The sequence below is a fragment of the Pipra filicauda genome, unplaced genomic scaffold (genome assembly GCF_003945595.2).
Source record: "Pipra filicauda isolate LSUMZ 115617 unplaced genomic scaffold, ASM394559v2 scaffold66_size7647185_pilon, whole genome shotgun sequence".
Taxonomy (NCBI): domain Eukaryota; kingdom Metazoa; phylum Chordata; class Aves; order Passeriformes; family Pipridae; genus Pipra; species Pipra filicauda.
The window spans coordinates 5,667,501-5,680,138 of NW_024104831.1; the positions used below are offsets into that span (position 1 = coordinate 5,667,501).

General features: G+C 39.5%; 1 protein-coding gene across 1 annotated transcript in view; it reads left to right on the forward strand.

Annotated features, from left to right (window-relative positions):
* Positions 1–12,599, forward strand: part of LOC120324718 (collagen alpha-1(XXVIII) chain-like) — a 36,084-nt gene extending 23,485 nt beyond the window's left edge. The window contains exons 5-8 of the mRNA XM_039388605.1: positions 1,341–1,409; positions 3,312–3,392; positions 3,483–3,518; positions 12,324–12,599. Coding sequence (XP_039244539.1) covers positions 1,341–1,409; positions 3,312–3,392; positions 3,483–3,518; positions 12,324–12,377 — 240 coding nt within the window. The 3' untranslated portion in view covers positions 12,378–12,599. The remainder of the gene's footprint in view (positions 1–1,340; positions 1,410–3,311; positions 3,393–3,482; positions 3,519–12,323) is intronic.
* The last annotated feature ends 39 nt before the right edge of the window (positions 12,600–12,638 follow it).

Here is a 12,638-nt window from a genome sequence, read left to right on the forward strand (position 1 = left end):
AGCAGGATCTCAGTCAAATCTGGAATTTGGACAGGGAACACCATCCACGGACGTGACTCATAGTACACTGTGTCTTCAAGCAGCTGCATCTCATTGCCTGACTCTTGGTGAATTCACACATCATGGGATTCAGAAGCCTTTAATGCCAGGAAGAAAAGGTTGACATGGCTGTGCACGTGCAGCTGCTTCTCTACCTGCAGAAATCTGTAAGCCCCTGTCCAGCACACCAGGAATGGTCAGTGGCCAGTCCTGCTGCAGTAGTGCACCTTTGGTAAAGGCTAGAGTCTTGATACTTGGAAACACTTTTGTAATTCTCTGCCCATTAGGAGCAATTCAACCCTTTAGGCCCATCTGTGAGCAGTAATACAAGTATTAGTAATAGATGCTTTAGTGGGACAGTCTGAGAGCTCTTGACTGAAAAACAGAACTGACTAACCTTGGACTTGCATCTCATGGAGTAGGTTTGGTACAGGTGATAACTGCTCCTGACCTCATTGACATTCTCTGGAGTTAGTTTTGGTATCTGCACCAGGCACTGCTGTTATGTGAATTATGTATGTAATATAAATTACGGTGAAGCATTTACGTACCAGGGAATATAATCACCTCTAGCTGTACTTAAAAAATGCATACAGCAGTTGATCTGAAAAAAAAATTTGTGTTACCCTATTAAATAAAGCAAGAAAGTTTTGGAAGCCAGATGCTGTGAAGAGTTTTCTCTGTATTTTATATAACAGCTGTGTTTTATAACGTTGTGTGACCACACTGCTAGCATGGACATGCTTTTCAAGTCTGTGTGCATGCAGCAGGGCATGTGTAACAATCATTACAAACAAATTTGAGCTTTGTAACTAAACTCATACTGTCTTTTGAAGTATCAGCAGAAAGATGTTCAGCTCAGCACACTGTGAAAAGCAGAGATGTCTTCTTATTTACTTAAGAGCAAAAAAATGAAGTCTGGGTGAGATGCTGGATGTGTATTTCCAGAGAACCTTTGTGTTGGATCTTGTTTTACTGCTTGTAGACAGAATGAATAACTGTCTGAGTCTCAGTGAGGTTACTTTTGTATTTCATCTGTTCTAGTGAAATGACAATTTTCATTTAGTTAATCAGGAATAAATTCTTCATTATATACTTTAAAAGGTTTCATGTACGTTCTGAATTATAGCCAATTGCTTATTTCTCCAGTTTCAGACCAATTTTATCTTGAAAATTGTGTGCTTCATTGCACAATACAAATATCTGGCTTTCTCTATGATGCACAATGTTCTAAAGTAAATAGAGACAACATAGATTTTACTTTAATTTTCATTTAAAATTAAATTTCATATTCTGTTCAGGGAGAAAAAGGAAATCAAGGTCTTCAAGGACCGAAGGGATCAATAGGAATTGGCCTTCCTGGACCAAAGGTAAATCCTAGGTTTGTGGTAAGGAAAAAAAAAAAAGGGGGATTTTCTTCCTTTATTCATCATTTGGTGTGACAGGTCTTTGAGGATAAACAGAAGGCAAAGACATTTCCTTGTATAGCTAGCAAGGTAAGTGCCTACTACTCACTGTCAGTTTTGGAGTCTGTGAAAATCCTAATTGTCACTAAGGACCACACTCCAAAGTAGGATCTAAAACAAGGTCATACCTGTTAGCAGGAGAATAATTTTAGTCAAATTATTTATTCAGTTATTTTAAATATTTCTCAGGTATTACAAAATGTCCTTTTATTTGCCAGGCTTTGAAAAAAAACCAAAACACAAAAACTGCTTTTTGACTGTCTCTTACGGACTTTGTTTTGTTTGACTCCTGTTTTTAACTACAATGATTGAAGCCCAAGACTGAATCTTTCCTTACTGAACAACTTTCTTGTTGATATAAAAATTGTGAGAATTTTCTGCACTTACCTATTCACATCTAACAAATTTTGAGCAAAGAGAATTTAAATACTTCTTTTATTTATTAGTGATTCTCAGATGTGCAGCTTCTGAAGGGAGCCGTTTATATTCATCTTGTATATTGATTAGTCTTTGTGATCCAATGTAAATCTCTCCAAGTACTCACTTTTCTGTTTGTTATTAATACAGCAGACTTGTCACACATGAAAAGGAATGGTTTAGTTCAGCAGGAATTTCATATGTATGCCAAATACCAAAGGGATCAGGTTTTAGTATATTTATGTGTAAGAGAGTAGCAGCACCACAGCAGTCAGCAGATTGTATTTGCTTTCCTATTATAATTAATGCTGACATTAACTTTGATGAGGTTAGATTCATGGACAGGTAATGGAAAGTGATATCCTTTGCTTTTGATATTATGATTTTGTGAAATAGAATAGGAACTGCCTTTCAAGAGCTTACTTAGTTGAGACTGGTTTTCTTAAACCAGCTGTGGAGGAGCTACGTACAGTTTTCAGGTTTATACCAGTTTGAATAAGATCAGAATCAGACTGAGAGTCAAAAGAGTTCCTTAAAATAGGTAACAATCACCACAGTGAAGGCTATAACACAGGAGCTACCTATGTGATTCCATTGGCTGGGTAATAATGAGGAATAATATCAACACGGACAGTAATCTAGATAAATTCCTAAGCTTTAAAGTTTCGAGTGGAATGTAAGCTGGTTAGTAACTTCCAGAGAGAAGTAAAAAACCTGTCCTGAACAACATCCTTCTTGAAAAAATGTCTGATTTAGAACCTAAAACTATTTACAGGATGTTTTATACCTGCATCATGTGAAAACTGTCTCATAATATGGAACCCTCCCAGGTTTTGGAAATCAGGAGGTATAGTCAGTTGAGGGAAAAAGTGCAGAATTGCTTCTAAATGTGAAACTATGTATTTTCCAATGGATGTAGCAGTCCAAGCATGCCTTTTCCTTTGTTCTTTGCAAGCTTGCAGTTTTTCATTTGGGTTCTCTACAGAGCTGGTGTGAGTTTCAGCACATTGGCTGATCTGAGGCAGTGACATCTCTCCATAGGTCTGAATCAACATAGGTCCAGTATAAACATTGGTTTAGAGTTCAAGAAAACCAAAGAACAGTAAATATTATATATTCTTGATATTTGCACAAAGATGTCTTTAAGCCCCCCTGCCAAACTGAGATAATTTTCCATAGAAATTTCTTAAAGATTTTTTACTGCCCATTTTGCTTTCTATGAGAGCCTGCTTTCAGATATTCTCTTCATAATACATGAAAGATAAACCAGCCACACACGCAAAAATCAGTAAATTCATCTTAAAAGCTTATCTTACCTCCAGCTCTAACAATCACCAAAACTGTAGTTATGACTGAGTTTATGAGTTTAACACAGTTGGTTTAAATTAGGGAGACTATAGAGATAAAGGTGATCCAGGGAGCAAAGGAGCCAAAGGAGAAATTGGAGACTCAGGACCTCCAGGACCAAAGGTAAAAAGTATTTTCATTTAACTAATTATACACAATAGAAATTAGACAAATTTGGCTTTTGTTAATTTATCTCACTGTACACATTTTCAGGGAACTTGGGGAAGAAAAGGTGAACCTCGTCTTATGGTAAGTATGTAAATGAATTACTTTAACAATTAATTAATTTGAATCAATAGGAGTTTATTTGGGGAAAAATGTTTAAAGGTTATGTGGGCTTACACAAAGTTGTTTATGGGACAATGCATTCCCTGCATTTTTGTAAATAAAGAAATAAATAAATATTTCAGCATTCGTAAAACTAGAACACACAACAAACTACTACAAACAACTACAACACACTACTTCTCTTTTTCAGAGAGAAGAAGTAGTTTAAAAGTTTTAAATTTTTTTTCCAAAAATCTGGCCTTGTTAAGTGAGTTTTAAATTCGAAAAGAAAAAACTGACAGCAGCCCCAGAAAACATCTTGTTCTTATTATACTTAGAACTATTATGATGCTTACTCAAAAAACACCAGAGGGCACAATTAATTTCTGTGAGACATGGAACAGTAAAACTGAAAGATATCACCTTGTACTATGTGTACTATGATGATCCACTTCATTTTATACCTACCAGGAATATTTTACCTTTAGCTGCACCTGGAAACCACAGTAGCAAAGCCCACTGGAATTGCAAGGAAGTCTAGGAATCTGCAGGATTTTCAAATCTGTTTTAATCTTGTGTGCCTGGGCAGTTGCTCTGGGGATGGGATTAGCTGTTGTGTTCAGCTACAGATCTCCGGACAAGGACATACATCTGCCTAAGAAATACTGGGGATAATGAGTTTGGGAATAAATATGAAGATGTAAGTTATGGGTTTGCAATATCTTTGATAATATTTGCTGAAAACCTTTCTGGTAAAGCTGACAAGCTTTAGTAAGTACTAATAGCAACAGTATTTGCTACTTAACAAGGTTTCTAAAAAAAGTTACTCTTTAACATGCATACAAGGAATCTTCTTAATGCAGTTAAACCAGTGCTATAGAGAAGACCACTGCTTTATTTTCCACTTTCATGCAGAGTTGACTAAACTTTCTGTAGCGAAGAGGTAAAAGCAAAGGTTATAAAGCTATTTAAAAGTTGTATGCTGTTTAAATCAGATTATCTCGAAATGAGCATCCTTTTCTGTTCAGATCTTCCTGTGTATCCCCAGACTGCACACTCTTTATATATGCTCTGATATTTAGTAAATCACGAAAAAGCACATAAGTCCCTGCTGAAAGGACCAGTCTTCTCTAAATCTGCATCAGCTGTGACTGGCAGCATTGGCTCCTGTGTCACTCACGCAGCTCTGACTCCTCAAGGGTGTCATGGAGGCAATAAACCAGGAGAGGGCCCTGCTTGCCAAACGTCTGCTTTATTCCCGAGTAGTGTAAAATCACACATCATCATTGCTGAGAGCATTACAGTTTCCACTGGCAAACAAATCCTTTATTTATGTCAAAGGCGAATTTTAAAAGTCAGAATAGTTTAACCATTAAATCCTTACATCTTCTGCTAGACCAGGCCAAATGGTATAAACCACAAAAGCTAAAAGAAGTGAATAACATAGATTTTCCTATAGAACTGATGATTGTAAGATGAATTATTTTTTTGACATCCTTGATTCTAAGAGTTCAGAAGAAAACTTGGAAAATTAACAGGAAAATAGTACCCTATCTGCTCATCACAGAACAGCAGCAGCTTTTCACTTTGAGAAGCTGTACCAGTCTCCTGCTAACAACTATCTAATTGAATTCATCTCCCTTAACCCAGTTCAGTCACTGTCTGTCCCTAGGGCTCATTCAGACTGTTTCATTAACACTGCCTCTGTATTGACCATCCTGCTGTCTGCACTCCTCTATTTCTTCTACATCTACAAATTTCCTCTGTCAGCCTAAATTGACTGAAGGTATGCAACATTTCCTGCACTGCAGTTTTAAGCATCCTTGGAAAACTCTTACCAAGTTTCCTCATTTGGAAGTGGCTGTCAAACACATTCTTTGGAGGGGAAAAAAATTTAAAAAAAAAGAAAAATGCTACTGAGAGCATGACTGATACCAACACTTACATTTTGAAAGAAAAAATTTATGGACAATATAGATTTATTGCAGCATTCCTGCACTTTCTTGTGTGGTTTCTTTCTTAACTTTTTTGGTACCATCTGTACATACAGCACAACCTTCTCAAAGTAGAGTTTAAAGCAAGTTCGCACAGGTAACCTGATGAATTTTTTTTTTTAATTTTTTTTTTAAAGCAAACCAAATAACTCCTCTTCCTCCCTCTCATCATTCAGTGAGAGGGCCAAAGTCTTCATGGGCAGGTGCGTGTGCTGGGACACCCCAGCTCTACCTGCAAGTTAGAGCAACTTTTCTAAGTTCTCTTGATATGAGATGCTGTAGGTCCAGCACTGAGATCTTTGACATCCCCATTACCTACTGTTATTCCTCCTGCAGCTACTTAGCAATCATTATTTGTAATGATTTCACTCTCCTTGGGCTGACTTGCCTCCTGACAGCCAACCACGTCCTGGGGGCCTTCAGGCAAAGCATCGCCAGCCGGTCAAGGGAGGGGATTGTTCTGCTCTGCTCTGCACTGGTGTGGCCTCACCTTGAGTACTTCATGCAGTTTTGGGCACCAAAATATTAAAAAGATATTAAGCTACTAGAGAGCATCCAAAGGAAGGCCACGAGGATGGTGAAGGGTCCAGAGGGGAAGCCATACGAGGAATGGCTGAGGTCACTTGGTCTGTTCAACCTGGAGAAGGGAGACCTCATTGCAGGCTATAACACCCTCAGGAGAGGAAGTAGAGGGGCAGGCACTGATCTCTTCACTCTTGAGACCTGTGACAGGACTTGAGGAAACAGCATGAAGTTGTGTCAGGGGAGGTTTAGGTTGGATATTAGAAAAAGGTCCTTCACCCAGAGGGTGTGGGGCACTGGAACAGACTCCACAGGAAAGTGGTCACCGCACCAAGCCTGACAGAATTCAAGAAGCGTTTGGATGATACTCTTGGGCATATGGTGTGACTCTTGGGGATGGTCCTGTGCAGGGCCAGGAGCTGGACTTGATCCTTGTGGTCCCTTCCAACTCAGCATATTCTGTAATTCTGTGACATTTTACCTTCCCAGTTGCAGAGCTTATCCCAAATCTTCGTTCGCGAAGCCTAGCCATGATGATGATGTAGAGCTTTTCCAGGTGCTGCTGAAGCTGATCTGTAGCAGAACAAGGTTTTGAAATCCCACAGGCAAATATAAGCAGATATCTCAGCTACCATACATGATAGCTCAACAGAGAAATATAAATTATATTTAGTTACTAAATTTTTTACTTGAGACTGCCCTAAATAAAAGGTCTTTACTTCCAGAAGTGGTAGTATATCTTTTCGTAGGGACAGAATCAGATCTAAGCTTCAGGGATAAATGAAACCCAAACTTTGAGCCAAATTCTACTTAAGTGTGACTTTTATTTTTAACCAGGAATATGCAGAAATTCAGCCAAGTGGGTAAGGCTCTAAAATGTAATTCATAGACTTTCTATTTTAGCTTTCTAACGTATATAAGACCTATTTTAGAGCAATTTCTAAGATGAAAGGAGGAGAGTACATTGTCCCACAGTCCCTGCTTTTAGGAGCTGTAACCTCCCTACATATGGACAGGGAGGGAGAAGAGAGATTTTTGCATTTTATTGGCTTTGTAAAAGGGATCCCCAGTTTCTGGCATGGTTGACCCTGGGACACAAAGAAAATCATTTCTTACTGTAAAAATAGTGGTTAATAAGTGCTCTGACAAAACTAAATCTGGCAAGCACAAGGCTCAACATGTGAGTAAGCCCCCCAAAAGAGTTTTGGATTAGCTTTAAAATAACTCAGATAATCCCAGATGCTGCTGGGAGTTTTTTGGCTGGTGCTCTTCTCTCAGCAGCTTAAAGCTTTCAAAAAAAAACCCTGCCAGAGCAGTAAATAAATGAGAAACAATTCATAAAAAGTCCCCAGGATGTGCCTGAGTATGTCCCCTCCCATAGCAGGGATGGGGAAGAGGGGCTGCAGGGGAGAGAAATGCTCAGCACCTGGAAAGCATCAATTCAGAGAAGGATTTCACAGATTTTGTTGTCTAGTTGCTGCCTGCTGGCCCAGGGGTGTCTTGGCCTGGCACACAGGCATGAGTGTGGAGAGCAGGGCAGAGAGGCTGGGGACAGATTTTTCCATGGAAGGCAAATAGCTAGCAATTCTTCCGAATTACATTAATGACATAATTGGCAATTTCAGCTACTTCTTACTTCATTCAGGGCAACTCCCTAGTGCATCATGTTTTCTCAAAGGATAGCTTCTACAAGTCTTAACTACATTGCAAATTAATAGGTAAGATATATTTCTGCTGACCAGAGAGGCTGCATTTTCCAATTAATTAATGCATAATGAGATTCACATATAAAATCTGGGTTTGAAAATCAGTATTTTCATTGCAATGTCCCTCAGAGAACTACAACTGTGATGGCATCAGACCGCACACCACATAGTTGTGCAGATCATAAGTTACTTAAGACACAGGCTGCCAAAATACACAAATCTCTGTAATAAGCAGAAAGTATAGTGATGAGGGTGGTGCCGGAGGCAGCACTGAGCTCTGCCTGAAGGGAATAACTGTTTCAAGTAGAAATTTTAATTTTTCTTATGGATGAACTGTAAATATAGTCGACCAAAAGTCACAGTACTCACTGGATATTCTAGAGCACACAGGTGAACTTGTGTGAGTGAAAACCATCCTTTGAGCAGAGTTGTTGAGAATTTAGCAGTCGTACATCAGGCTTTTTTGAGATTTTTTGACACTCTCAGTGTCGCGTTGGATTTTTTTACAGTTCATAAGCTTGTTGAAACTTTCCTTTTTTCTTTGAAGAGAAAATCACCCAACAAAAGTTCCCTTAAGTAAGTTAAAGTCCACATCAGTAATTTAGGTTATCGTGGAGAAAGGATGTTGTCATGGTCCTCAAGTCAAGCGTTACAGCAGTTGTTGTGTCAGTAAGATATGCTTAAATGATGCAGCTGTAGTACAGGGCCCCAAGGACCACGGTGTTATCCTGCAGTGCCACCAGGAGGAAAACAACAAAATGCCTCTATAAAACAAACAGCAAGACATCAAGAGCTTTTTACAAGCCATATTGCAGTAACAACTTCCAAAACCCTGCTCAGCAGCAGTAGCAGGTTGAGGACTTTTTAAATCATCTCTTAATTCATCTCACAAATTACATTTTCTACCGGCCACTGTAGATACTTCATGCTCCTCGGTCTTCTTGACAAATTCATAAGTTGTCTTACAACTGGTTTAACCTGGACATTGTGTAAACAGGATGTGCTGCAAACCAGATTCTGAGTATTGTAGGCCTAAGATATTTACATAAAGGCAGGAAAACAACTATAAAAAGGGCCTGCATGCACTATACCATACTATTAAAGCCAAAGAGCAACATAGCCCATAGTCACCCCTGCAGAACCCCACTTTGTGTATAACCATTGCAATACTGCTGAATCTAGCAAATCAAGAAAAAATTCTAAAAATAAATAAATAAATAAACAAATAAATAAACAAATAAATAAATAAATAGCTAGCTAAGGGCTCCAGAGTTCATGAGCTGGTGTGCAGGAGGTCTGAGACAGGAATAAAGATTTCAGTCTCTGCTTTTGGATTGTGCCTCTACAGCATGATCCCTCCTGGATACACCCTGGGACACAAGCTGAACCTACCACTCCAATTAGCTCAAACGAGCAGTGCCCCAACACACCTGTGATTCTATGATTCTCTGTAAAGCTTTGTTCTCTGTTACAGCCCTGAGAACAAGGCTTCATTCTGGGAACATCATTTCACTCAACTCTTTTGTTTGTTTGTTGGTTTGTTTTTAATTGGTATACTTTGCACAGGGAAATATTTTTATTTCAATGTATCTTAGACTGTTTTCCATAGCATCCTGTTGCGTAATGGGAGCCCACTCCAGCAGTGCCTATTCATCACACAGCTGCAATGGGAGAGGGCAGCATTAATATCAGATCTAGAAGTTGTGATATAAAACTCATTCCAAAAGTCACATCCGGATTATTCTTACTCTCAGGTGTATGTTGACTTTTCACACTTATGACATGTTAGTAGCACATCTTGGTCTCCAACTTCTCGGTCTCTCAGCTTCCTCATGAAGGGAAGTGGAAGGGCAGGCACTGATCTCTTCTCTGTGGTGACCAGTGACAGGACTTGAGGGAATGGCCTGAAATTGTGTCAGGGGAGGTTTAGGTTCTCCACCCAGAGGGTGGTTGGGCACTGGAACAGGTTCCTCAGGGAAGTGGTCACAGCACCAAGCCTAACAGAGTTGAAGAAGCATTTGGACAATACTCTCAGGTATATGGCGTGATTCTTGAGGCTGTCCTGTGCAGGACCAGGAGTAGGACTTTGATTTTCCTTGTGGATCCCTGCCAACTCAGGACATTCTATGATTCCATGCTCTCCATATCTTTCCAGGTGCTGTATTTGCCAGCTGGTTATCATAGGGTGGCAAGCATTTGTTTGGACATTTCTTCCTGTGGGTCTTGGTGGTTTTGGGATACTGGCTATGTTTCTTCAACAGTGTTTGCTTTAACCAGCTTGCTTCCTGCACTAATAGGAAACAGATGTATTCATGAAACAGCAGTGAAATGCTAAATATGAGCACAATGCTGCTGAACATCAAGGGAAAGTGTTTCTTGCCTTGTTGCATTTGTTTCCTCTATGCATTTGCTTTTTAAGAGTTACAACAAGTAATTCATAAGCACTGGGTTCAAGTTAGGCACAGGTTCTGCAGGCAGCACAGGCCCCACTTTATTACTTCCAAGAAGGAAAAAACATTTTTGATCCTGTTCTCACATTGCCTATGATTGGTTTTTATGGCACTTTTAACAGCAGCTACGTCAAGGCTGTGAGAGATTAGGGGCTTTTGTAACGTAAAAGGGAACTGTGCCAATACCAGGGTTAACCTTCTAGCTCTGCACACCAAGGAAACGTGATCTCATCGTTCAGCAATAGGAACGGTGATTGCACAGGAACAGAGAAGGGGACCCTTACCACCATAAACTCCAGTATGCATTAACCAGGATACAACACTGGAAGGAGGGCAAACTCATCGTATAGTTAGTCACACAATCTAGCTGAACAGTTCCTTTCCCACATGAAGGAAATGGCACTGAGGCAAAAGATAGTTTAATCTTCCATAAAATGGGACAGAAAAGAGATATTTTGTGTAGTACTACTCAGAATAATAAGCAGAACTTTCACAATACCACAGTTCCTCTGGAAGGAAAGGGAGAAATGAAGAGGCATGAAGGGCGAGAGGGGCACCACCCAGCCCTGCTGATGGTCAGGCAAGGGTGCTCTGGGCTGCAGAAGGGAGCAGCATGGACCAACAGGACACAGAGGAGCTGAAGGTAAAACATGCAGGTGCAAAACATCTCCCTGCACAGCTGACAAGACATTTTTAGGATTGTAGGATAATTCAGGTAGGAAAAGATCACAGGAGTCATCTAGTCCGTCCAGGATTCCCACTCTCTACTACTGACTAATTATTAGCATGGGACATTCCCATTCTTCATAACAGCATTTTCTTACCTTATGCTCATCTTAGAGACGATGCAATTATTTATTAAAAAGTCAAAGGACAAGTGGTCCAGCTGAACGTATGTAATTAACTTTGTCTAACTGCAAAAGCCAGAGGACCAGCTAATATTTTTGGTTCATTTATATGCTGCAATAGCTTTATCAGTCTCTCCTGGGCCCAGACATGTAGCCCACAAATATGTTTGGCTAATAGGACACAGCAGCAAATATGTCCTTTTTCCAACCTTGCTTTCTTTTTCTTTTTTTTCATGCTGTTAAACATTTGTAATAGTTTCCTCATTTTACAGTTATGTCAGGAATAAAATTCCTAGATGCCACATGTAAGAATAACTCATGCTCCCTCCACTTCTTTGAGGCTCACAGAGACCAAGCATTCAGGGTGGCAGCTTGCCACCAGTATATATGGATATTTTTAAAAGCCCTGCTTTTTTTTATACCCATAAAATCTACAACTCTGACTCACCAAAAAACCACAAACATGCAGCAATATTGGAACTCTTTGCTGCAGGACTGATCAGTGTGGCAAAGATTAGATCAAACCAGAGAGCCACTACACATCTGCAAGGTACTGGTTCTCAGCTGGTATTGCTAAAAGTTCCTTGATCAAGAAGTGCTGGCCAATGCATGGACTGGCACAACTGGGAATTTTCTGCAATTACAATAAGTTTGTATGAAATAATAAAGGGTCTTGAATCTAACTCTCCTGGAGAAAGTATTAGGAGTTGTACAGTTACTAATGAGATCCAAATGTACTTTTGTATGGTTTTAAAGCAAGAAGATACAGCTGATGTGTGAGACTTCTCCCACTGGAAACAGTGTGAATTTGTGAACACTCAGATCTACATTTGATAAGACAACTTCTGTGTTTGATAAGACAACTTCTGCATTTAAAAATCATGAGGCTTAGCTAAAATGAAACATGGCCAATGACTTTTGGAAATATTTACTTGAATCAGTCTGAACGTAATTTATGAAATTCAGCTTTGGAGGCTGACAAAGATAAAGCTCATAAAGCCCAAGCTTGTTGACAGGGAAATAGTTTAAAAGCAGGATGCTGTTGATTAGACTGACAAATGATGTTCTAATCTTGGTAAACAGACACCGCCTATTCTCTGCTAAAAAACATGGTAGCATTGACAAGTAGGAACAAAAGCTTCCTTGTTCCCATGGAAGGACTGCCAGCTTCTGAACAGGAGAGTTTGCTTTTCTAAACCGTGTCTGAAAATTTGGTTTAGATTTGATTACCCTACCTGTCCTTGAAACACTAACCATATTTCACTAGGATTTCAACAGAACCTACAGTGGAATATGTAAAGCCTGCTGTTTCCAATGGTAAGTGTTCAAATGCTGGTGAAGCACTCTTCTGTGCTGGGAAAAATTTCAGATCCTCAGGTGTGATTTTCATATGATTTATGATTAATCCCTGCAGACTGCTCACCTGGACTACAAATCTAGGATGAATATGGCCTCCAGTTTACAGCCACATCCTCCACTTGAGAGAGAACAGTCAGAGAACAGACATTTAACAGTACTACCATATTTAGTGTAACTTGATTAATAAAACATTCATCTATTTGTTTTGATTTCTACCAAGTAC